The 27,706-nt window shown below is 36.9% G+C and overlaps 1 protein-coding gene across 2 annotated transcripts; it reads right to left on the reverse strand.

The window, feature by feature from the left end:
- Positions 1-7,704: 7,704 nt before the first annotated feature.
- On the reverse strand, positions 7,705-27,107 carry LOC115760420 (E3 ubiquitin-protein ligase hyd). Of its 2 annotated transcripts, XR_004017645.1 has the most exons (20): positions 26,979-27,107; positions 25,699-25,896; positions 25,367-25,646; positions 25,087-25,304; positions 24,670-24,911; positions 24,418-24,608; positions 19,147-22,596; positions 18,939-19,083; positions 18,646-18,879; positions 13,423-13,895; positions 13,157-13,361; positions 12,328-13,098; positions 10,567-11,547; positions 10,419-10,495; positions 10,042-10,364; positions 9,768-9,974; positions 9,563-9,710; positions 9,277-9,507; positions 8,897-9,221; positions 7,705-8,843 (listed from the first exon to the last, which is right to left on the reverse strand). XR_004017645.1 is itself a non-coding variant. In XM_030701726.1 (19 exons), the coding sequence occupies exons 1-19, from the start codon at positions 27,038-27,040 to the stop codon at positions 9,009-9,011; spliced, it is 8,649 nt and encodes a 2,882-aa protein (XP_030557586.1). In that variant the 5' UTR covers positions 27,041-27,107; the 3' UTR covers positions 7,705-9,008. The 2 variants fall into 2 exon arrangements, 1 of the variants encoding a protein (XP_030557586.1); XM_030701726.1 differs by having other exon boundaries at positions 7,705-9,221.
- Positions 27,108-27,706: the final 599 nt, after the last annotated feature.

The raw sequence follows: 27,706 nt of genomic DNA on the forward strand, positions 1-27,706 counted from the left end.
AAATAAATACAGTAAATTTTCGATCTGGAATGTTTTAATGTTAGCTACTTCTAAAATATCTGCTACACTGGCATTCGTAAAATTCGCAAAAGTTATACATTGTTTACCGAAAAAGCTGTCATTTTTCGGTCTTCCTCCGCCAGTTCTTTTTTTGGGGAAACCTGATTTTAAGTCCAGTTTCGTGAAGAACTGGGTTTTTCCTATGTTTGACAGTATTGTTGTAATAGAAAGTATATGGTATTTTGCGTCAATAGTCTGCTGGTTTAGCTTTCAAAAATGTATTACCAGTTCTTTTTCCCTGTGTGCCAACTCGTCGAAACCTTTTCTGTTGACTACCCACATTGGGTTCTTGTAAGGGGATCTGGACGGTCGAATTATGCCATTTGCTAGAAGTTGTTTAACCTCTACATTGACAAAGTCTGCAACGCCCATTGGGTAAGGGGAATGTTTTGAATAGACGGGCTCTCCATTAGTTCGTATGGTAGCTATCGTGTTAATGTTAAAAGGCAGCGACTCGTTGGGGTCCGCGAAGGCCTTTGACCTTTGTTTGATCATTTTGTTAAAATCTTCCCTTACGATGTGCGGTACGTCTGCGTCGTCGATGTTTATGAAGTTCACATTTTGGCACTTCGTAAACAAAATTGGTTCCGAACCGTGTTCGATTATGTTTTGTGCTAAGTAATTTTTTGCATTGACTTGTTTTAGTAGGTCGAGCACAATGATATTCTCGAAATCATTTAGGACGTGCAAGGTGAAAAAATAGGATTTTGCATTCAAAAGATGTATCAGACATGTTTGTTTGATATTTGTATGCCCATGTTTTATGCAATACTTAGCGTCTATTAATAATCTTATTGATTGACCTGGAACTGTACGCGTGATGTGCGGTAGCTGTGTCTTGGTCTCATAAATCTAATCATTATGCTGCTCTAGAGTTTTGGTTATTTTTCTGATGGCTTTGCATGGACTGGTCTTGTGTCTCTATGACTTGTTTGTTGTCTGGAGCGCAACGAAGAGTCTACTTCCATCGGCACTGGGCCCTGCTTCTGATGTCTTTGGGTGCTAATTCTTTTCGAGCTATTTGATTCATTATTGTGCTGAGCCTGGTTTCCACTACCCTGACTTTTAGTGTAATGGGGGTTTTTACCCTGATAACCCTGGTTGTTGTCTCTTTGTTGACCATTGTGCGAATTTCTCCTCCTGAGTTACCTTGTCGGCTCTCCTGGCGTTGGCCATCGGGCTTTTGCGACTTGTCCTCAATATGTATGGCATAATTAGCTGCGAACATATACCTGTCATTGCTTACTTCTAAATCTTGTGCCAACGTCAGGGGATGGCAGATCTCATGACTGAGCGGGAAACACAGCCTGTTTGAGGGACTTTTTAAGCCCAGGTACGAAAGTATGAGGACTGTTGCGACTGCGACATCGTGTGTCATTATTGTTTTATTTGTCAGTAGCGTAAGTTTTCTTTTAATTTAGTCGTAGTACTTTAGCAAAGACAGGTCGCCTTGCCTTATTGTATCCAACTGTTGTTGGATAACACGAATCGGGGTTTTGTCTGCGTAAGTAAAATCTATGCGGGCAATAATTGCGTTAAAAGTTAACACCGTGTTAAATGGCGCTGTGTTGCGTCTGCAGCGCCTCCAATTTTGTTAAAAATAATTGCAACCGCTTGGTAATGCCGGGAGCTACCGTCATAAGGCTTAAACATTCCGTATGCTGCAATTTCAACCTGTCGCCAAGAGACATAATTTTCTTGATTGACATCAAATTGTGGTATAGACTTTACTATGTCTAAGGGCTCATCACAAGTAACCTACCATATAATTTTGTCTAGTTCGTACACTACTATGTCTGGTGCATTTTGTATTCTCTCGTTATGCATTTGTTCTTTAAATGCTCTTAATTTTTCTTAAAAACTGTTCTCTTCGTGCAGTAGTGCATTATTTACGGCAGACTCTATCAATTGAATAACTGTTCGTAATTCATATTGTTCACTGTTTGTTGTTTTTGATTTTTCGATAAGTTTTCCTTGTAACTCCGTAACAATTCTTCGTCACTAGCACTATTTGTACTAACTCTATTTCGATACATTATTTCTTGAGTAAGGACAAAGGAACTTTTATGAATGTTTTTTGCTGCATGTATTTGGTTGACTAGATAATTTCAATAAAAACAACAGGGCCAGATTTTCGCAACTTATTGTTTTTTTTTTTATGTCACTCTGGATAACACTTGATTTTTTTTCAAATTTAGCATGTGTTACAAACGGAATGAACGTCTCACTTACATGCATATTTTGTTGTTATAATTTCCTGGTACTGACAATAAGCTGTCGCAGAGGTCGTCAGATTTGACTATCTGTGTCGTCTCACTTGTTAGCAAGTTGAATTCTTTTTGGCAGCGTGGAATTTTTGATTTTATTTAAATTCAATTTACTGGCTCAACTGCTAAGTTTTGGCCCTAGTGTTGGGTTTTTTTTTTATGTGTTTCGTCGCAGCGTTAGATAGCGACTGGAAATGTATATTTTTTTTAAATATTTGGTTTTGATTTTTGATTTTTTTCGCGGCGTTTTCACACAAGTTTTTACTTAAATTCGTCGTTGAACTGGATTATTAAAAAGTGCAGGGTTCGACATTGTTGGGTGCCAATTAATAAAGTTCGGCGTTATATCTTTTTCTTTTTCGGGTAACTGTGCCTGTTGACTGTTCCATATAAACTGAAAGAATGATAACTTTAAGCTATCCCAAGTAGTCACCAAAAATACGTTTTCAAAACGAAGGATTGATTGGGAAGCCGAGAAAGCATAATTTATGAAGCAGTAAGGAGAGGTTGACAGAGTCGAAAGCCCACCCGAAACCAGTAAAGATGACATCAGTCTGTATTCTTTTCATAAAACCATCAATTACTAGTGAAGTAAACTCAAGAAGGCTATTGGTTGTACATCTGAGCTTCACGAATCCATGTTGGGATTGTAAAATAATATTCTCTCAAAAGCTTTAGGTATAATGGAAAGTTTCGAAAAACCTCTATAGTTTTATTCATCGGACTTACTCCCTTTCTTATGGAGAGGGATAATGTATGATTCTTTTCAAGTGCTCGAAAAATATGAAGAGTTTACAGACACTTCAAAAAGTTTTAAGGCAGGCTTACATAGTCCTGCAACACAGTATACCACAGTGTTTCTCCGGTTACCTTTTGTGGTTAACGATCATATTTCGACCTCTGATAAATTTGGCAACGACTTAATTTGCTAGCTGGGTCATTTTAGAAAAAAAAAATAGTCTTGGAGAATCTGTCTTACATTTTCTTGAGCAGAGGAAATTCATCGGGTATGTTTCTACTAACTTATGCTGAATAAATGCTTTTATTGGCAGTTCATACAACCGGTTTATATATTGATTTGACAGTGAATGTGTATGTATATATAAAACATCTTCTGCTAAAGCGTGAATGTTTTATCGTGATAATGTATTAGCGACGTCCCTGGTTAACCATTGGTCGTTCGTACCTTTGAGCTCTTTCTGCCACATTCCTAACATAATTGGGAACATAATTCGTGATGACATTCTACATTTTAAGCTAAGGCTAAAGCTGTAGGAAAACCTTCTGTCTTACTGAAAAAATAACTTTGCGTAAAGATTTCTTAGTTCCCGAAATAAATATAGGTTAGCCGTCTATGCTATGGTTTTCTCGTGGATTTTGATCGTTTTCTCCGTTCGTATGGTAAGCTTTTTCTACTTTGTCTTATTGCAGGTTTCAGATTTCTTTGCAGGACGATCGACATTTCTTGTCTATTAACTATATGTAATGCAGACCGCATATGTGACGTAAAGCTATTTTGATTTTGTAAAGTTTTGAATGAGACGTAATTAACATATTTTCCGTCGAAGGTTACCTAATGTTTCGTTGCACGGAACAGTTATTCGAATTTCCGCATTTTTGTGTTATGTTTATACTTCTGGAGTTCCGATATTGATACCGTCTATACGTTAGTATAAACCTTGTATTTGTACTATGAAATTCTTTTTTGAGCGGTTTCTATTATTGTCCGAAATTTTTCTTGCGACATTATCTTATTTAATTTATGTTGTCCGATGTCTAACACTTTGTACTGATTTTGTGGGCAATTTTTACTGTAGAATTCTTGAAATTTTTCGAGCAATTCATCTCTTACTAATTATTATTCTGTCGCTTATTTCGGTGACGACATTTCATGCCGCTTTAGTTGTTTGTTGTTGTGGTGATGTTGTATCCTGCATCAGTTGTTGTAGAGTGAGTGTTATTTTTCCGTTGGGCGCCAATTAAAGATTTAGGGTATCAAGTCGGTTTATGTCTAATATTCAACTTCCTCAAAGCAAAATAATTTCTTATAAAGTTTTCGTATACCTCCCGTCAGTGTCCGGCATTCGATGCCCGGAGCCGCTGGCACGACATGCTACTTATGCGTGCTTCGTTAGAGACCCGCTCTGCACGCGCTCGTCTGCTACATTACGTCAATTATTAATTCTCGACCATTACTTCCACTTTCAGAGCACCCAGATGATCTTAAAGTCTAGACACCCGCACACTTCCTTGGTACATCGCCATCTTTGTTATACATTGAGCCTGATCTAAGACAGTTTAATTTCAATCGGCTAAACAAATTGCAGCTCATCACATTTCTCCAAAAAGTATTTTGGGCCCGTTGGCGCGGAGAATATTTAACGCTTCTTCAACAGCACTCCTCAGCCAGGACTCTTCATTAACTATGTCGTCCTTGTAAAGGACGAGTATTTACCGCAGCTAAAGTGGCCACTAGCTAGAGTGCTAGAGCTGATCACGCGATCCGATGGGGTATCCAGAGTCGCAGTGCTTCAGACTGCGACTAAAGTCTTACGCTGTGTTTGCTGCCCAATTACAGCATAAGAGCAAATAATGTTTGCGCATTCTTTGTAAGCTGCTTTGAATTTTGCTGCACACAAGTAGTTCGAATTAATTTGTTGCAAGGCTTGCAAAGTCTGTCAAAGTCTTGCAACTACCATTAAAGGCACTGTTGATCGTTGCTCTTGTCGTTTGCTCATATTTAGTAGCGACAAGTCTCTTCTGTAATCAATTTAAGCTTTAGCTGCTTTCGAGCTCGAGAGAAGCAGTAAAATAAAAGGGAGAAATTTACCGAAAAGATAGACGCGGGCAATCAAGATAATCAATTATATACCGTTTCGCCAATGTACCGCACATTCTCTATATTCAGTCTTTGTAAGTAACAGAGTTGACGCCGATTGAACAGCAGATTTGTACAAAAAAATTTTTAAGCTATGTTACAAAGAACAATTCATCAAGAACTATTCATCGAAGATAAGGAGAAATATAACGTAACTCGAGATGGCTTTTCCTAGTGGTGCAATGAGCTGTGCCACCAGAGTGTAGTTGTTGAGCACATGTCACATTCGTTTTTTTCCTCCAGACAGTTGTTTGTTTTGTTTGTAAGTCAATCATCATGTGTGTTATATCCAATAGGGGAAATAATTTTCTTAATTTTCCTGTTTAGCTTGTCAGTCGAGTGCTTTAAATAGCCGGAATATAACCCACGTTTGAGTAGTGAGTTTATTAGGCCGTTGTTATCGTGACAAAAAGTTGGATATTCCAGTTCCTGAGAAAATATTTAAGCAACCTCACATCATCTTTATGAAACACACTCCCTTTAATTAAGACTAATGTTCTCAATTCCGTACCCACTGTTTTATTATTGTTCAGAGTTGTACGTTTAATTCCTCGTCTTCTATTTGATTTTAAAAGGACTTTACCTCTTGTTTCAAATATTCTTCATCTTTGTGCAATATGGACATTACCCCTTAATTCTTCGTCAACCTCTGAGGAGATGAACGCATTTTGTCGATAGGTAATATTTCTTCTTTTTTTCAAAAGTAGAAAACGAATACAATCTACGAATATATACTAAGGCTATCTGCTTGCTAAATAGTTTAGAATAGATATCTCACAACTATCTTGCCGGCCGCGACGGTCATCCGTCATCATACACGAGGCGCTAACGCTGCACTTTTGTGGGCAGCGACGGCGTCTCTGCGACAGCGACGGCGTCTCCGTGGCAGCGACGGCGACGTAGGCTAGCTTGGCTTATTATAACCGAAATTGTATTTCATTAGTCTAAGTTTGGATACGAATAAAGTGAAGCGTACCGCTCCTTTCCATCAATCACTGCTCTTAGTTAACTCAACTGCATTTCTGGATGAAAATAACCAAAACATATAAAACTACATTTATAAATGCACGAATTTACATATACACACACACACATTCATGCGCGTCTGCTTCGCATTCTAACAGCATTTTAGTTGTTTTTCTTCTCGATAATACTTAATTATTGGTGTGGCTGTTAAGTAGAGGCATAGCAAGTGTTGCGGTCTGTCGCGAGCTCGAGCTCTACCTGGGAAACTACTTTTTCTTTTTTTTTTTTGCTGGTTTGTCTGTTGAGTAGAGTCGTCAGCAAGTAATACGGTTAGTTGCATTTTTGAACCCTGCAAAGGGAACTTTTTTTTTAAATTTATCCTTATTACTTCAAACAAGCGCGTTGCGCGAACTGCATTTGGGGTTGGAATAAGAGGGCTCAGGGTATTCCTGAACCTCTTACTTGTTTAATATTTACTAAACAAATTTTTACTGCGTCTGCTGTTTTATTCAACTGTTCTTGTATTGTTTTTGTATTAATGCTTATCGGTCTATTTTCAAAACCAATTAATCATTTTTATATTTCAAAGTCATCAAAGATTTTTTCTTCTAACATGCCGATTGAGGATATATATAGTTGCAAGGGGCGTCATCATGTGTCTTATATCCAATCGGGGAAAATGATTTCTTAATTTTCCTATTTAGCTTGTCAGTCGAATGCTTTAAATAACCGGAATGTAACCCACGTTTGAGTAGTGAGTTAATAAGGCCGTTGTCATCGTGATAAGAATGTTTAATAGTCCAGTTCCCGAGAAAATATTAAAGCAACACATTATCTTTATGAACCACCCTCCCTTTAATTAAGACTTATGTCCTCAAGTCTCCGTCTTCTATTTGATTTTGAAAAGACTTTACCTCTTGCTTCAAATATTCTTCGCCTTTGTGCAATAAGGACATTATCTCATAATTCTTCGTCAAGCTCTGGGGAGATGAATGCATTTTTTGGATAGGTAATATTTTTTCTTTTTGATCAAAAGTACAAAAAGAATACAGACTACGAATAGAAGACTATATACTTGCGTAAGAGTTTAGAATAGATAACTTTATTAGAGGCAGAGAAGACTCCGACAAGAATATTCTATAATGCAAGTTATAATCATCACTGAGAAAGCTTAACGGTTCATGCAAGGTATAGATATAATTACATTTGTCTACTAAGGATAGAAAAGTTTAATTTGCTAAGTAGCCCAGAAGAGTCGATTAAGCCCGCAATGGGCATACTTAGTATACCCAGCAAATCTCAGAGCAAAATATACGTACATACATATGTAAATACAAATTTGGGAAAGTTCATGGTGAGCGCCAGAAAACTAACAAAATTAATTTCTTTGAAAGCGATAGTCCCTGCAAGCATGTTATTGGCTGAGAAAAGAACTTCTTTCCACCATACACTGCAAAAATAAAAGACGTCAATTTACGTGAGCTCGTTTATGAAGATGGTTATTGCACCAGGTACGAAAATAATTTATTATTTCTAAAATTGCCTTTACAATTTATGAATAGAACGTAAAGTAATGTCATTCATATAGAGCATGCATATCATGGATAAAGCAAAAGTAAGCTTAGTTGATCGTAAGTACGAAACGTAATCGCTCAATGTACTTCGAAAATGAAACAACGCAGAGGACCATCGACCTGCTTTTCTGAAGGCAGGTTGCCGTGTTGTTTAAAGAGTGAAACGCCAGGTAAGAAATGTTGCGTCGTATTCAAATGTATGGGAGATGCTTATTATTTGTGGTTTTCAGTTGGGCAGCAGCTGTTCATTAAGCCGTTAGAAATTTCATATCTCACCGTTTAGGAACTTGTTTGTAATTTTGTGGAAGAGTTTTTTTTTAAGTGTTTTGCGAAATTCACCCCTTCCTAGTGGAAAATGCAGCTTAACGATAAAATGGCCGAAGCTTCGAGTTCAAACTCATTTCCAATAATAATTTCCATTTCCAATATAATAATTTATAAAAAATAAGTTTCAAACGTTTCCCAAAATCCTCCACTTGGGTTAATGTTGAACAAATGGATTTCTAGTAAATTTTAGTTTCGTCCGATCCTCTTTTTCTTCAAGGGAAGTTCAAACTTATTCTCAAAGCTCTGATTCTTCATTTGATTGACTTTAAGCTTGCAGGCATATTCTATGTGAAATATATTTTCAAACGTGGGTCTTAAGGTAGTTTCCTACGGCGGGAAATTTGGCACGGTCACGGGCAAGGTTGAGAAATGTCCGCCAATGTATTAACATTCTTGTCATATTCTATGGTCGCCAGATTATTTAATTCGAGGATAGCGCATTTTATAATCTCTGAGATCATCCCCGTCTGAGAGAAGTTTTAACATATTCTTATGCGCTCTTAAATAAAGAAACTCATAAATCATTCGAGTTTATATAGGTGGTTACCATGATATTTTTATTCCCTGGTTAATATACATATTTATATATTGTAGTTTATTACATTTCCTACATTCAAATAAATGTAATAATAAAAGCAAACTTGACCTAACTCCTACATCTTAATCTTTGTTCATTTTAACAATTCCTTAGTGTTTTGTATCCAGTCGAACTATATCAAGGAAGGAATAACCTTATGATTTCCTCTTCAAAGGCGTTATCTTAAAACAGAACTATTGCAACATTTATAAAGGTAGCTCCAAATTAAAGGAATGGTTATACATACATATATGGTTCGTTACAATTGTGGAATATCTAGAAATTTCTCAAATACCAAGAAATTCGTAATAAGCAAATATACGTCACTATCAACATAAACCAGATTGGTAATTATTTGCTCACACGAACCCAAAGTTTTTGGATTTAATGGCCATCAGCATTTTACTACGTAAAATTGATTTGCTGGAATAAAGCGGGATATACAGTCGAGATATACAAGTGTTTGCAGTAGGAAGATGTGAGTCATCTGCAGGTCGTATGGTAACAGATGGTAGAGGCTGAAATCCTTCTTCTGAAGCTGGCAAAGCTGGAGATCCTGTCCAAAAATATACCTGTAATGGAAAAAAACTTAGCAAAAGTATTTTAGGTTAATTAAATAATACTTACCAAATCTTGTCGTTCTAACGTATTCATTTTTTCTACAATACTCCAAAACCATCTTTTAAATTTTAAAAGTTTGTCAGGACCTTCACTTGATTCGTCATTAAAAGTTGTATAGGAAATCAGTGTTGAAACGTTGATATCGCCCACACCATTCAAGAGTAAACGTAAATCTTCTGCGGTCAAGCTGTTCATGCAATTGTCTGGTAAGACATCAAAAATACCGTCTTTTAAAGCCTGTAAATATATATATTAACGATTTGCAGACTTTTGTAAAATTTGTAAACTTAACCTCGAGTGCCTTCTCTTGTGATTTAATTAGCCTATATTCCGTATAACGCCTTATATATTCGAATATGTTATTTGACGTTACTGGCACATCGCGTCCGCCAGGGATCAATTCACGGTTGCCACAACCTTCTTCTTTCATCAAATCAATTCTGAAGAGCATGATCATAAATAAATATAATATTATGGACAGGTTTCAGTACACTTACACAAAACTAAGCTCCATTCGGTTAATGGTTTCTTCTCCTTCTTTAGTTTGGGCATTTTGTATAATTTGTCTAAATGATTCATACAACGCTGGATCGAAAAAGGCAAGGTCATGAAATTTGATTTTTCGACCAAGCATGTACTTTAACACATGTCTTTGAAGGAACAGCGGGAGCAATTCATTTTGCAATAGACACAGCCCTATAAGCCTAGAGAAAAACAGAAATAAAAGATATTTCGAATCCATGTATCACTCAATGATCGTCTTGTTCTAACCTGCCAATATTTCTAAATGCATTAATTCGTTCAAAAGACGCAAGCCCTTGTCGTGGGGTATAAAAGCCACGTTTACCCGGAGAGTAAAATAATGGCTCATTATCGTCTTCCATCGGTTCAACAAGTGCCGCAGATGCTGATTTTTTCTGTTGGCTTTGCATGTTTATTTCGGATTTTTGTTTAAAATTAATTATGTCAACGGCTTCGTTAACTTTTTGCCTGAGTGTCTCATCTGAAGACAGGACAGATAAAAGTTGAGGTGTTGGTATTTCCAGAAGCATGCCTGTTATTTTCGCTGCGTGCGATGAGTTTATTGAGTGGATCTAAACATATCAATTTATAATTTCTGTTTTTAAATTATAAAATATTTTACTAACCTTGGGATAGAGACGCTCGCCAAGTTGTTGGAGGTGAACAGATAAATGGTCATTCGAGCTCTCCGTCGCTGTGTTATCTATATTAACATTAAATTCAAATAAATATGGTGCTAAACTCATATATTAATGGAGCAAGGTTTTAATTTACCTCCATTGCTGGATGGGTTGTACGGTCTGGCATCGGCATTTAATGCCTTACGTTCCCGAGCTGTGCGCCATAATATTTTACTACCAGTTCCTCGCCTCTGCAGTGTGGGCGGATCACGACTTGAGGCGGAAACGGTTCTGCTGCGCAGTATGCTAGAGAATGGTACCCCGTACTTACTATGAATACCTCCCACTTGCACAGAATCGAGATTTGGCATTTTTGCACTTGCTAACAGCGCTTCCGAAATGGAAGTATAAAAGCTTCGCGCCACTCCTGATCCTTCACCTGGTTCATCTTTAAATGTCACCTTAACTCTGTTAAATGTAATGGGTGGCTGAGCTCGTCGATTTTGGGTTCCGAACTGAGCATTCAATTCTTTAAAAGTTTGGATAATTAAACTTTCTCTATTTCGTTCGAGTTTACAAAGAACCAAGTCTCGCTGTTGTCCATTTCGGAGTTTTTCCATATGTCGTCTAAAGCGCATTTCCTTAACAGGAAAGCCTCTCAATTCTGGCAATACAGATCCGTGTTCCATACCTACATCATCCATAAAAACACGTCCGAACAGATCAAGAGCCAGTTTCCAACGACTTAACAGAAAGTTCCACGATGGCAGCTCTGAAGTACTGCTCTTGTAAAATAAAGAGCCACGAATAGGAAACACTGCTGCCTGGGATGGTGCCTTTTCTCGACAATTATCACATTTTAGTTGCATTGAAGTAGCCGATGAATTTTTGCATTCGGGCAAACTACTGTCATCCGATTCTAGTTTAACAGTAGATGTTCCAGCTCGTACAATAACGCTTCGAACTGCTGATACTGATAAGGAGCTCTGTATTGGCGCAACATCATCTGTAATACCAATGCGATTTTGGCTTGGTGCAATAATAACTTCTGGTCGAGTTGTTATTAAAAGATCTGTCGCTGTATTTGCTCCTGCCTTAACATCAATCATTTGTACATCCTCCGTATCCATGTGATCTTTAACGCATTGATTATCCAATCAAATAAAAATTTAATTTAAAATTACAGAAATTGAAAATTTATATTGTGAGCAGAAGCAAAAACAGCTAAATTCGAAGATTAAATTTTCTTGGTTAAGTAAACAAACAGCTTGGTGAAGTATATACGGAACATATTAAAAATCATAATATATTAAAAGCGCGGTATGTAAGCACACATGCTGTTTACATGTCTACAGAAATTCTTGCCAGTTTGTGCCACGTGTTTTTTAATAACCTCTGTTCTTCTTAATTTATGTTTAGGAAGTAGATCTTAATATGCTAGAGATATATTCTTTTGTTTTTAAAAGACAACACCATTAAAATTGTAGCTTAAATTGGTGGGTAGTTCCAATCGATTTTCGGGTTGGGTCATTAGCTATAAAACAGCGGATATTGTATCTGTGTATGCTAAACTCCTACATGTCAAATTTGGTGACTTTTAAACTACCGTAATGAAACTTTGGATGGGACCAATTATATCAACTTGAGAATGATAGGTACGAAAGTACATTCTGGTATACGGAAGCTTTTGGCTTTACGTAATGATAGGTAAAAAGTAACATTCTGGTAAACGAAAATTTCTAAGCCTAACAGGGTATTTAATATGCCAATAGCTGGTTTTATTTGCAAATAGCTGCCAGATAAACTAAAAAATATGTTCGTTTATTTGCTTCAATGCAAACTAATCTCTTAGCTTATAGAAAATCTTGATGAAATTGCAAACGCAGTGCATAAATTGGTATGAAAAAAAACTTACCTTCTGTTCCTTTCTGAGGCTTCAAGTCATCCAAGCCCTGTTTTTTTTTTAGTTGAACGTACATATTTGAATCTGCAGTGTCGTCGTCTTTATATGTTCTGTTGTCATCATTTATTTCGACCGTTTCTACATTATTTTCGTGTTCTGTAGTATGGTGAGTCACATCAAACGCATTTGCAGGAGCATCGGATTTCATAAAATTCGAGAATCCTAACCTTGTAGGAGGTTCGTCAATAGATCCCTGATGGCAAATATTACTTTTGACTGTGCTGTGTTTCACAGTAGTAAGTGTATGCAGTGGAAGATTAGCAAAAAGCTCCTGTCGCTTTGAATTTGGTTGCAGTAAGTGTGGTTTGTCAGCTAGTGGCATAGCCATATCAAGTGGAAGATCGAACCCTTCTGGTGCAGAGCAGCCCAAACTAAGAGTTGAGTCGGATCTGGTGAAGAATGCGGATTTGCGAATATTTATATTGGACGACGAGTTGGTAGGACACTGTCTTTCGGTGCTAGAATCTCCAATGTTGCATAATTCATCGTCAGTATCATCGGTTTCGACAAAGTTCGATAAAGTATTTACTCGTCCAGAAATAGAATCGTTTTTATCGTAAAAGCTGGTATCATTACGCATATAGTATATGAATGCATCAAGCACGTACGAAATATGCCGTAACGCTGTTATGTCTAATACCGGCAGTGCATCTCTATGCTCCGATGTGTGAGCGCGCATTAATGAAAGACAATATGTAAAGAAATCTCGTCGAGAATTTGAACCTAATTTTTAAAAAAAGTTTAATATAATGTTTCTTTCCCATTTTTCATTCGGTTTTACCAATCACATTCACGCCCACAGTTGCAGAAGTCGAAGTAGAAGCTTGGCTTGTTGCCGCTTGTGCGCTAAGATTGAGGGGATGCAAAGGATGATTTGGATCTGTATAGTTCGTCAAATATGCACCGAATTTCAGCTGCGCCTCTGTTCCGTCCATCACGGTAAACATCCAGTCCCAAGTTGGTTTCAATCTTTTTTCAACGAATGCCTTTTACACAATATAAATGATTTAAATGTACATGAGTATATTTATCAAATGTGATACTTACTTGAACTGCAACAGCTTCCTCAATGTGAATTTTTAAAGATGTTTCAATATCATTCATCACATTGTATGACATAATTGCTAAAAGTTCAGATATTTGTCGAATTGTTATACCAAAAGCTCGACCTAAATTGCTTGCGGTAGTCGCCATTGTATGTGACTCGGCAGATGGCGTATTGGCCGCAGTGCTGGCTGGCACAGTAGATCGGCGCAACGCCATAGGGTCAATAAAAACTAAATTGGAACCAGTAGGAACGCGAACCGAAGATCGGGCATTGTCGCGACTTCTGATTGCCCATTGCATTGTTTGCGGGGTGAGATCGTTGCGTGAGTTAGGATTAATGTTACGGCGCTCAAGCTGCTGATCGTTGAAACTAAATTCATCCGATTGATCGTCCGATTCGCCATCTTCAGAACCATCTTCCTCTTGAGCAGAGGAATCGCCAGATTCGTCTTCCAGAAAAAGAACTCCTATGTCTACAAATAAATTATTTTACCAATGTTAATTTTTTTTTTTTAAATAACTTTCCTATATATAAGGACACTGTTCTATAGAGGCAATTGAGCGAACATAGCCGGTGGGTACTGAAATATTTAGACTTCACACTTCTAGAATCATTTAAATTGTTGATATTAAGAGTCATAATAAGTAAGAGTGCTCTAATCAAAAGTATTCTACTTGCGGAAGAATGCGAAGCAGACGCGCATGAATGTGTGTGTGTACATGTATACAGAAATTCTTAAAGCTGCTGCCCCATTCAATTGCGCAGTTGCATATAACTTTGGTTTTTCTTAACCGATCTTTATGAAATTTTCTACAGTATATCTTATTGTACCATATAATATTTGAGTATTCTGAAAAAATCAATTGCATTTAAATTGTGGTTTAAATTGGTTGGCAATAAAAGTTGGGTTATTAACTTGATTTATAGCTCTGGGGTGGTAGCGGGGAGGTGGCGATAGGTATGAAATGAAAGATACTTGAAATATCTATAATATTCAAAAGCAATCAAAATTGCAATTCCGAATATAAATAAAACGGGTAAGTAAGGATTTCTTCGACACGCCGTTGATTTAATACTCTTGTAGACATTTCTCCTTTGCAGATATGTGAAGCTCGTAGTGAGAATAATGAAACTCATACTTTTAGAAACAAGAGTGTTATTTTTAAAGAACCTATTACTCGACCGATCGTTTCTATGACAGCTATTATGATATAGTGCTCTGATGTTGATAGAATTATGCATATATGAAGGGTAGAGAGTGATGCTAATAAATACATGTTTTCCATACAGGACCTACTTTTTGATCGATTGTTCCCAGGACAGTTATACTATATAGTAGTCCGATCCGGCCGGACGATACCTTTAAAACTGAGAGACTAGTCTTTTTCTATGTCATTTCATGACAAATTATACTGCTTTGCGCATGCAACTGAGTCGCTTGCCAATATAACACATTTTCTTTAATAACTTATGTTTTTCTTAACCGATCTAGACGAAATCGGCAGTAGATCTTATTGTGCTATCGTAGTAAGATATTCTGAAAGAGACAACAGCACGAAAATTTTAACTTAAGTTGGCGAATAGCCCCAATTGTTTTATTTATTTATTTATTTGATTGGATGTGGCAATAGCTATTAAATATTAGCTATCAAATTCTAGAAGCTACTTATTTAGTGACTACCTTATAAAACCTAACAAATTTGCGACAACTCATACTGCGACTGCACTAGGAGGTACTACTTTCAAAATTTTAAGTCTGAATCTTATAGATTCTGAAATAGTCGCCTTCATGCATACGGAAAGACGGACGAACATGTGAAAATCGACTCGGCTATTTATACTGACCAAGAATATAAATACTAATGGGGTCTAAGATGCTTCCATCTATATTTTACCCTGTTTGTACCTTTCCAATGGGTTCACGGTACACAAAAAATAAAATAAAATAAACAAGAGATTCTAGTCGGGAGCTCCCGACTAGGGGATACCCTGAACCCTCTTATTCCAACACCAAATAAATTAAAGTTCCCTTGGCAGGGCTCGAACTCGCAACTGACCGCACTACTTGCTGTCGACTCTACTCAACAGCCCCACCAGCAGGTGGCTCTAGTTCTTATTAATTTGCTAATAAAAACAGGATGTTGATATCGTTGTTGATATTTTTATCGATTGCTTAGAAACGGAGTAAGTTATCGATTATCGGAAACAAACTCGATCCGCGCGGGAACTAGGAGCATCTACATCTTGCTCTTATAGGTTCTGAGATCCTTGCGTTCATACATACGGACGGACGGACAGACAGACGGACATGGCTAGATCGACTCGGCTATTGATGCTGATCAAGAATATATATACTTTATGGGGTCGGAGATGCTTCCTTCTGCCTGTTACATACATTTGGATTTTGCACAAATACAATATACCCTTATACCCATTTCTAATGGGTTCAGAGTATAAAAATGGGAAATGAATTGAAGTTAACATATTGTTAACTACAATGTTAATAAGTATACAAGTACAATACAGTATGTATGTATTTTTTGGCAAGCCCTAAAAATTCGACTGGGTCGCGTAGTGGGCTGAGCGTCGTATATATAGATATCCCGAGCATCTTCGAAAACCGAAGTTAAGCTTCAATAACAGAATAACAGTATTTTTTGAAGCGAGCATACGTGATGCTTGGTCGCTTTCACTTTAACAAAACTTGCCAAAATAGAAAAAAAATGGGCACGAAATTACTAATGCTGTTTTGCATTTTTTATCTTTTATTTTACATTCTCTTTCATTCCTCAATTATACTTTTTCACTCGTCTTAATAGTAGTAGGAAAAAAGTGGTTGCGTTTATAGTTGTGAACCAGAGTGTAGTTTATAAATAACGGCAGAACGGTAATAATCTCGTACTGTGCAGGCACTAGGAGGACGTACGTACAAGCAGACGGACATGGCTAGATCGACTCGGCTATTGAAGCTGATCAAGAATATATATACTTGGGTTCGGGGTATAAATATCGAAATCGGATTTTATCACAACTCTATTCTAGTGGCGCCTAAAATTGGTTGTAGCGTCAAAAACAAACATCTTTGTTAAAGTTGTCTTGGGACCGTTGCTTTTAGTTTCGATATTATCTCTTTAAATGAGACTTGGTGGAAACCGGACATTTCAGATTCTTCAATGTTTCCTTTCGCTTTTCAATTTGTTAGGAAAGATAATTTGGCAATATGTGGAATTTAATTCCTTATCAATGTTGTCAAAAGTCATAGTTGTCTTTACCGCAGGCTAATCCGGTGCGTAACCCAAGATAGACTTATTGATTGCATTGTTGGATAGAAGTCCTAAAGACCTTTTTATTTTTATTAAAACAAACAAAAGAAAAAAGAGGTTTCCGGAGTCAGGAGCTCCCAACTGGGGGATACCCAGAACCCTCTTATTCCATCACCAAATGCAGTTCGTGCAACGCGCTCGTTTGAAGTAATAAAGATAAATTAAACAAAAGGGTTCAAACTCGCTAAAATTGTGTTTTATCCAAAAAAAAAAAAAAAACGAATTAAAATAGCAGTACAGAAAACAATCGCAATTGCAATGTGGTTGAAAGAATTCGAAGCAGACGCGCATGAATTTGTGTTTGTACATGTATACAGAAATTCTTGAAGTATTCGCTAGCTGCCCCATCATATTGAGCAGTTACATATAACTTTTTTTTTTTCTTCACCGATCTTAATGAAATTTCCTATAGTATATCTTTTTGTACCATAGAATATTTGTGTATTCTCAAAAAGTCAACTGCATTAAAATTGTGGCTTATATTGGTGGGCAGCATAAATTGGTTTATTAACTTGATTTATAATAAGTTAGTAGCGGGAAGGTAGTGATAGCTATAAAATGAAAGATACTTTATATATATAGAAGGAACATATCAATTTGGTGACTCTAGCTCTTATTATTTACCAAAATTGCTCAAAAATCAGGATTTTTATATTGATGTGTTAACAGTACCATTAATGAAGTTAATTTTCTGTTTGTCATCCTTAAAAAAAAAATTCAACCGTTTTTAATAAGGCTAGAATTGTTTTAGAGCTTATCAAGCGGTGGTCCAAGAAGTATAACGATTTATGTACTACAATGACCCTCAAATCTCTTTTCCTACCCTCTTGAGTTTGTATGATGCGACTGGTCTTCACAATATTTAATTAGCAATGAAAAAATTGAATCTGTATAGTAAATTAGTTTTTATTTGCCTACCGTTCATTAAATTAGGATTCTTGTATTGAAATTGCATTCCAGTATCCTGATGATAAATTTCCTCTCTTTAATCAATCGTAGAATTATGCATGGTGTAATATTTATTCAAAAAATTAACACGGTCGAAATCAACTCGGCTGGATTGATCTTCCCAATTAAGACTAACACGTAAATATGGACGTTTATCCAACTTAATATGCCTTGCATGAAACGTTCCGGGCTCTCTGTGATGATTACGATAGCATTATAAGGTGTTCTGTACGGAATCTGCTCTTCATCGTATTAAGACATCTATTCTGAACTATTGAGGTAATAGATCCTAGCTGATAGTCTTAGTTTGTATTCGTTTTTGTTCTTCGCAACACTTGACGTACGTTATTCGATTGTGCGCCTCAGTCGGTTTGGCGAAAGGAGGGATTGAAGCACGTTGCATCGGGCTTCATGCGAAAAAAGAAAAACTATAAAAATTGATCATTGCTGCTAGAGTTGCATCAGCGACTTCTCTCTTACCAGTCTGACGTACAGACATCTAAGCCATGAAGTACAGGATTACAGGTACTGATTTTAAGGTTTTTTATATTCTGAAAGCCAAGCAACCAAGTGGTTCAAACGAAATCAGCCTATATGACGTCTTTTTACAACTGCCACAAATATCTTTAGGAGATGGTCCTATGGCCATATGGACATACCCACATCCGTGATAATGACAAACTGGTCAAACAATTCGATCTTGTGGCCACGCATACATAACAGGAAACAATATATACAAGATCGCCTTGGCCGACTCGCTTTGTCGGGTAGCAAAGACTGCTCATGATAGAAGAGGTAGGCTTCTAAAAATGCTATACAAGCCTAATAGGACCTAATTTCTTTTTGATCTATCAGATCTTTAAACGATTTAAACGCCTTTAAGACTTCATCAATGCTTTGCGATGTACTCTTTTCTGAGCATAGTGTACAATATAAACAAAGAATTAATACCTGTTTCAGAACCAACAGTTGCACCTGTTTGAGCGCTCCTTTGGGCATCTTGATTGCTTTGATTGTCATCCGAATCAGATTCCGTTTCGGCGTCATTAAATGTGAAATCGTTATCACTTTCATCATCCTGCATTCCTTCTTCATTCCGATGGTTCTCTATCAAATCATCATCATGGCTACTTAAATTAGATTCACGGTTTGGAATTTCCTCTGATTCAGAAGCATCTCTAAGCGCTAAATTTGAATTCTTTGAATCTTGTTATTATTCACATTGAAAGTATTTAGGTACTCACTGTCCATAGCAACTACATCATAATTTTGTTGAACATTAAAGTTCGCATTTTGCACATTGATAACGTTATGCACTACGATCTGCTCAGCAGTTGACTCAACATTAGAAGGTGCCAGTGGGTCAACACTAAACAAATCATCCGAATTCTAAAAAATATATATCATGACAGGTTGGTTAATAGGCATGGAAAAAATATATAATTAACTTACATCTAAATTTGATGAAGACATTGTAAACGGAGCCGTAGGTCGCACGACACCGAGTCTTACTGGTGCTATCAAGGCTTCAGATACCTCGCACAACTCCTCAATTGAGATTTTGTGCAGCGTCTGAAATACCTTAACACAACTTTGAACATATTTGTTGCATGAAGTGTGACTCTTTCGTTTCTCTGGATTTGGTTGTTTCTCCAAATTAAAAATTACAAACACACGCGCCACAGACCGTACAAAACGTCGTGCAACTGCCTCTGCTTCTTTACATCGTTCAACAACAGCTACATTTTGCAACTCCCGCACCAGAGTCAGCAACAAGGTATCTAAATGATCGCTTGTGCATTTTACTATCAAGCTGTGAGTAAACTTGTCCAGTAGAGTAGAACCATGCTGAGATTGCATAAAAACATTGAAGCTTTCAGAGTTACCTCCCTCGCCAACATTTCCGTGTATATTTATATTAGCTTCGTTTCTTTCTGCGCCGCTCATAATCATTGAACGAACCGCTTGCCAGTCAATCAAAAGACGTTCTAGAGCTTTTCTGGCAAATTTAGGTGGCTCGAGATCATGGTCAGGCATGTCACTATCGATGTCTAGAGATGAAGATTTCCTATTCGTTATGACTGTGTTGCTTCCACTTGCATTTCCTGTGTTACCTACATTACGCACTCTTACATTGAAGCGGTATTGCCTTTGCTCGACTATCTGCCGACCCACCGTCTGAATGAGAAATAGCAATATAGATTCACCCTTTGAGTTGAATTTTGTGACCAAATCAGTGCAAGATACAAGTTTGCATAGCAATGCAAACCGCTTAGTTAGATTTCCTGCAATTAGTGCTTTACATTTGCACTTCTCCCAGCAGTCACAGTAAGCTGTCGGTGCCGTGCGTTTAAGTTTGCAGTCGTGGCCCTTGTGACAGACTCGTGCGCATTCTGTGCAGCAACATAGGGAACCAGTTAAGCCGCAAGTCTTACACTCAAATATGTTTTGGTTTATATGATCTGCACCTGTCCAAGTGAAGGAGCACGTATCGTTATAGCAAATAACATGAAGAGGGGATTGATCAGCCGGCGACCCACTGGGGAAAATCATTGCTTCCTTAAGATGTGTGTCATGATCAGAAACACTAAGAATTGTATTTAATATTATTATACCAGCTTCGTAAGCGCGACATGAAACAGCTAGCATGAATGCGGTTTGACCTTGACCATCCTTGGCGCTTAGCATCTGGTAAAGGTAAGGTCGCATAGCAACACTGGCACACATATGTTGAAGGATCAGAATGGCGTGTTCACGTCGTTGTATTAGGTCCAATGTATAATTTGGTGTTCCCATTTTGCTGTTTGATACACTAATGTTTTGGGACGACGAAGGCAATATTTTCAAAACATCCTCTTCAACTATATCCGCTACATTTTGAGCTCCGGTTGTGCTAAGGTTGCTAGCCGTTCCAGATTCAAGGGACCAGGGTAATGGAATATAGGCATGATCCTCCCCTGCACTTGTCACTGATTGACTATTCTGCTCTGCCTGTTCTGTATTGATGAGTCGATGCATCATGTCACGAAGACTTATTCGGGTTTCCCTGTTTAATGATGCAGAATTTGAAGATGTACTGATGCTACCAGGGACCGTAGCGAAGCTAGAATTCTCGCTTAAATTGTTCCCATTTCCAAATGCGCTTCCGTATGTTAAGGAAGGTCCTGCACGCGGCATTGTAACTCCAGAAGTGGCAGTTTTTTTATCTGAACTACTGCTGGTAAGGTCTGATAAATGTTGTGTGTCCTTGTTAGATGTTGGAGCACACATTACAACACAGGCATGAAATATGTTCCGGTTACCATCACAACGTTCTTCAACAACAGAAATCGTATCTTTGCGATCTTCTTTTTCCAGTCGCATCAAGACAGCAATGCAGTTTTTAACATCACATCTCAGTATATGTGGCATAAGTTTTTGAGTTTCAAAAAGCAGTGCGGTCATGCACACTTTTGACTTAAGATTAATGCAAGATACTGACGGCGGAAGCGATATTGTGGCCATAGTAACCGATTTAACTGGCGGCAAATCGAACCACTGAGGGTCTTTTATTGAGCCGATACAGTCCTTAGCCAGTGGATAAAGTGCTCCATTGCCATCTCTAAGCACAATCGTACTGCTGTTACCGTTGCAGTCATTATTGCAGGCCATTGTAATGTTATTAGTAGACGCGCCTATAAATGATGTACAGTCTGTGGGAAATTGGCAGTTTTGTTCTTGCTTGCTGTTGTATAAGTTATAAAGGCTATAATGTATTTTCCCGAACACTTTTTTAATCACATGAATACCACGGGTATCTACCGCTATTGTAAGAAGCTGAGCGCTCGCTGGATCGGCACCAATATTTATTTTCTTCGGTTGTTTTTGTAACCAATCTGGTCCTCGCGACGAAACTGCTGTTCGATAGACTTGGACATCTTCGCGTCGCAATAGACGGCACTGCTGCCAGTCATCCTCTTTTCCATCATCTTTACTGGCTAAACCGGTAGCACCACCGACGCAGCTTAATGGTGGAAATCGGACTGCCACATAGTCGCCATCAACCTTAAGAACTTTTCCAACCGGGCCCACTTTGTCCTCTACGAACACAACGTCTTTAAGTTGCCATAGTTCCTCATCTTTTCTGCCCTCTTGGCAACTGTTACCATCTTCTTTAGTAGTCATTCTTTTAGTGCGCTTGTGTGAAGTCACACTTCCGGTATCACTACAAGTGCTAGATGCCGGCGAAGGCGGTGGAGGCATGTCAATACGATCAGTTGACTCTTTACTTGTCGAACTTATTTGTCCACTCTTGTTAGAGCTTGTAGTTTGTATAGGTGCTGTCTTAGAAATATCCTTATCATTAGCAATCGTTCCCGTAGTCTGACATTTATCGGATCCTAAAGTTAAACCGACATTTAAGATTTTCATCCGGCAAACGTCTGCGAAATCCCACACAGAGTTTAATAACTGTCCAACTTTGGGTACACCATTGGTACAGGTAAAACCAATTGATCCTGTTTGGTAAATAGGACACTTTTTCATAACAACTTGTGATCCCACGTTAATATCAGCCACAACCATTTTAAATGGTTTTTTGGTTTTTGTTCGAAACTTATCCCATAAGTAGCGGCGTTGATCGAATGGAAGAACTCCCCACCAATAAATATTATTATTGTCGGTTCTAACGGCTGTGTATAACGAGCAAACATGTATTGTTGTAATAGGATCCATGTTGAACTCATTAAAAGCTGAGGCTGCGTGCTCTAATTTAGCTCCGAGATATCCAAGTTGTTCGTCCATCCAAGTGGCTACGCGATTTGACTCAGTTACTATAGAACATCTTATAAAATTTGCTGAAATAAGCTCCACTTTTTCAGCAATGTTTAGTGTCAAGGTTTTTGGATGATAAACATTGTCCGTCTATAGAAAAAGGGAAAAATGAAATGAAAAATAAATACATTTTTCGTATATAAGCCTAAAATCAAGATTTGACCGAGCATTTAAAATTATCTTGTTATTTTCCGGCCCGGTTATTATATTTTTGCATAAAATTATAGACAAGCGGCATAAGTCTGCGGCTACACTGAACCCTCTTCTACCAACACCAAACGAGCTCATTAGCCTTAGCAGTAATAAAAACAAGTAAGAGGTTCTAGTCGGGAGCTCCCGACTAGGGAATACCCTGAACCTTCTTATTCCAACACCAAATAAATTTTCAAAAAATAAAAATTCTCTTGGCAGGGTTCGAAATCGCAACTGACCGCATTACTTGCTGTCGACTCTACTCAACAGCCACACCAGCAAAAAAAAATAAAAAATATACAGTTGCATTTGCATTTTGCACAACTTTTTACCCATTTTTAATGGGTTCAAGGTATAAAAAAAAGTTCCCTCGGCAGGGTTCGAAATCGCAACTGACCGCATTACTTGCTGTCGACTCTACTCATCAGCCACACCAGCAAAAAAAAATAAAAAATATACAGTTGCATTTGCATTTTGCACAACTTTTTACCCATTTTTAATGGGTTCAAGGTATAAAAAAAAGTTCCCTCGGCAGGGTTCGAACTCGCAACTGACCGCATTACTTGCTGTCGGCTCTACTCAACAGCAACACCAATAATTAAGTATTATTGAAAAAAAAAAAAACGAATTCAAAAAGCAGAACAGAAAAAAGTCGCAATTACCATGCTGTTAGAATGCGAAGCATACTCGCCTAAATGTGTGTGTGTACATGTATACAGAAATTCTTGAAGTATTCGCTAGCTGCCCCATCCAATTGCGCAGTTACATATAACTTTGTTTTTTTCTTAACCGAACTTTATGAAATTTTCTTCAGTATATCTTATTGTACCATAGAATATTTGTGTATTCTTAAAAAGTCAGATGCATTTAATTTGTGGCTTAAATTGGTTGGCAATACAAGTTGGGTTATTAACTTGATTAATAGCTCTAGGTTGGTAGCGGGGAGGTGGCGATAGGAATAAAATGAAAGATACTTGACATATATATAATATTCTAGAAGCATGTCATATTTACCCAATTTGCTCACAAAACTGGATGTCGGTATCGATTTTTATCGATTGCTTGGAAACAGAGTAAGTTATCGATTATCGGAAACAAACTCGATCTGCGCAGGCACTAGGACAGCTAGCGCGCTAGCTGCCGCTGACACGTGGGCTGCCAGTATATATATAACCACAAGTTTTCGTTAATAACTTCTGTGTTAGTAGATCTTATTGTACTATGGAATATTTTTATATTCTTAAAAATTCAATTGCATTTATTTTGTGGCTAATTTGGTGGGCAATACAAATTGGTTTATTTACTTGATTTATAGTTATAGGGTAGTGGCGATAGCTTTAAAATGAAAGATACTTGATATATATATATATCTATATATATATTTTATCAATATATATATTCAAGAAACTACAAGTCAAGTTTGGTGACTGTGACAGACGAACGGACATGGCTAGATCGACTCGACTATTGATCAAGATTATATATACTTTATGCGGTTGGAGATACTTCCTTCTGCCTGTTACATACCTTTGCACATATACATTCTAACCCTTTTTAGACATTTTCAATGGGTTCAGGGTATAAAAAGATGATTACTATCGCTTTGTCATTCGAGTTTGCTTGCATATACGCATATTACATCGTGATTTCCACAATTCTCACATCAATTTGTAATAGAATTTTAAACATTAGCAGTCGTCTTAATATATTCAATCTTACATCTGATTTGTAGGGCTCCAAGTCCGACCAGCGCCATTGATGCAACTCTCCATTTTCTGAGAGTGCAATAAATTCGGAATACAACGCTCCAATAGTCTTAAATCGAATGAAAACTTTGTCAGGCCATGGTTGCAACTCTTCTGATATCCATATTGGCGAGGGCATTGAAGAGGGTTCTTTCTTTTTGGGATCTAAAAAAAGTATTGTTATTGCATCGTTTTTATTGCATTTTTAGCATTTTTTTTTACTAACCAGTATCTTTATCCCACGTGTATTCGTCTTTACTAATCCAACGGCGGGGGCCATAGTACTGACGATCACGCCAGCGACTAAATGCTTCTCGATCAGCATTGGCAGAAGTTATCTGAGCTGAAAGACTGGCATTTCCTGCTATAACACCGGTGGAAGATGCGGATGTTCTATTAGACTGATTATTCTCTGCACTACTTGAGCTTGCGTTGTTTCGTTCGCTACGAATCCGATCGAAAAGTAGACTAGAAAAAGAGTTATTCATGGCATTTTTATAGTTATTAAAGCTAATATTTGTTTCTTATTTGTTTGAGTTTTACGACTTTTGGTATTAACAGGTCGTCAAGTCGACCTTAAGATTACCGATTGCATTATTACAGGTAAAAAAATACTAACATATATATTATTGATAAAACTTACTTTCTAATGCTCGAATAATTACTAAATATTTCCTCTGAGAAAAGTCCGTCTGATGGATCGATAATGACGCTATTATTGTCACCGGAAAATCCATTGTCCAATAGTGAAATTAGGTCTTCTGGAACATAGTTGTCTCCACTCTCTTCTGTATCTTCTGCCTCTTCATCATCTCGGGAAAGCAAATTATTCACAGCTAAGTTCACATCAAGATTTGTGCGCTACAATTTAAAATGTTTAGAAAAACGGGGAATTTTAAAATAGATTCAAGTTTCTTAAATACCTGAAGTTCTCTTATAATCAGATTCCTACTCTTGCCTTGTAATACCACTTCTGCTTGAGATATAAGTTCCTCAGGCACATAGGTGGCTGGCACTGTTACTAGGGGTCGATTAGAGGAGCTACCTCCAATTATTACACCTGTACTTCTAGATCCAGAGCCTTGTCCACTTGAGCTGGTCCTACCTGTTGCTCGCAGAAGTCGAGCTCGAGAGCGAGCCATAGGCCGAGAAGATGATGGTGCCTTTGGAGCATTTGTTGCTGCCACTCCGCCAGATGGAGTACTTTGAACAAGCATAATCATTATCATAAATTTACATGGGTGATATAACATACCACTTATTGTCAGATTTAGTCAAATCAAGCTTTTCAGAATTGATAGAGAAGGCGACCCGGAACGCTTTTCCATCTTCTAGAAGCACTCCAATATGATTAGGTCCAATTACCACCTCCTTTACTGGTATTTTCAATTGCTCAAATATTCTATGAGTCCCAGAACCGAAGCGGTTTACTTTATCAGAGACTTCTCGTATTCTGAATTGAAAATTCATAAAAATTTGTTGAATAACCATCTAAATCATGTCTAGATATATTTTTAACCAAAAAAAAATGTTGTTTTGATATTTTATTATATATTATATATTTTATTATATATATATATATTATTATATATTATATATATATATATATATATATATATATATATATATATATATATATATATTTACTGGCAACAATAAAATACTTAAAAGTTAAAAATACAGATGTTAACATGTTCGTATGTCAGATAATATCAAATCTATATTCCTTGCGGGACTCTGATTTGACTTCCACACTCAAAAAATTGTAAAAATAAACAAACAAAAATAGGATGAACTTAAGTGTTATCGAAATAAATAATGTAGAATTGCATAATTTTCTTTGAACATTTTAGAAACTTCAAACTTCAAACTTAATTTATAGTTAATTAATATAACTACCAAAATTTCAATATAAAAAAAAAAAAAAAAAAAAACAACATTGTAAGCCCAACGAAATTCGTAAGCTGGCATTGACTTTGGCATAGCTAAATATTGCAGTTGATAATGGAAACTCACTCGAAAAAATTAACAAAATATAAAGTAAATTACGCCTGCATACTGATAAGTATCTATCTGCACATACATAGACTTTATTATGCATGCTGCTTGTGCCGAAATGCAATGATATATGCAAATACACATGGGAGCGCATACATATGCGTTAGAAAGTACAACAATGTATCAATTTAGAACAAGACCGTCTTAATATTTTGTACGTTCCTATGTGGAAATAAATATATGTACATATCGACGTTACCTACAATGTAAACTGAAATGCTTATGTATGCACGTACATGTTTATATACAAATATAAGAGATACAACATACCCATTTATTACATTATACGAAATACTTGCAAGCCGCGAAATATTCATATATGTACATATAGATATAAAGAAATATACACATAGTTTTAATATACTTTTGTATTATTAAGTTAAGCCGATATGTATTCATGTGTTTAACATGTGCAAATGATCAATAATAGGTACATATGTATGTATGGTCAATTTTAAATATTTATACTGTTATTACCTTTCAATGAATTGTTCATCAGTTCCCGGAAGTGGTTGCAACACGAATTGCATAGAAACCATTGTTAATTTCTTTAACTATTCGAAATACGGTTCTATCTCAATTTTCATTTCAGCTTGGAAAATGTAACTATAAATAGGGATGCCACAAAAATTCTGATATTACAAGCAAAATTCGATTATTACGAGATATCGATACATCGTGCAACAACTGTAATTGAGTTGTAGGCTAATAGTACTAGCACGAAAAGAAATGATAACAAATAAATAGAAACGCATGATATCTTTGGAACTAAGAAATTAATAGACAATATATAATAATGGAACATTGTTATAAGAACTATAACATAACTAGCATCCTTAGGATTTTAATTGTTGAATTTCTTATTTAAACAAGCTAATATATGCCGAACTTACCCTGTCCAAATTTTTATCAATTTTTCACCCATCTCCTACCCAAATCTACCAGTAATAATAATGATTTAAGCTGAGGCTATATATTTAGGAGCCCACAGTGGATCTCTGTACAATTACATAGATCGAAGTTTGACTCTTATCAGCTTGTCTGTTACATAATTTTCCCTTAGCAAATAAGCAAGACTCGGACCCGACAACAAACGAAGTTGACGTGAACCAAAATGAAGGAAAATCAATGGCTACCAACATATGTTCAAGTTGTCACATCTTTATGTTGGATAGTTGGTTATTATATATAACAGTTTAAGTATA

This window comes from Drosophila novamexicana, unplaced genomic scaffold (genome assembly GCF_003285875.2).
Source record: "Drosophila novamexicana strain 15010-1031.04,08,12 unplaced genomic scaffold, DnovRS2.1 tig00000434-arrow-pilon, whole genome shotgun sequence".
Lineage (NCBI taxonomy): Eukaryota > Metazoa > Arthropoda > Insecta > Diptera > Drosophilidae > Drosophila > Drosophila novamexicana.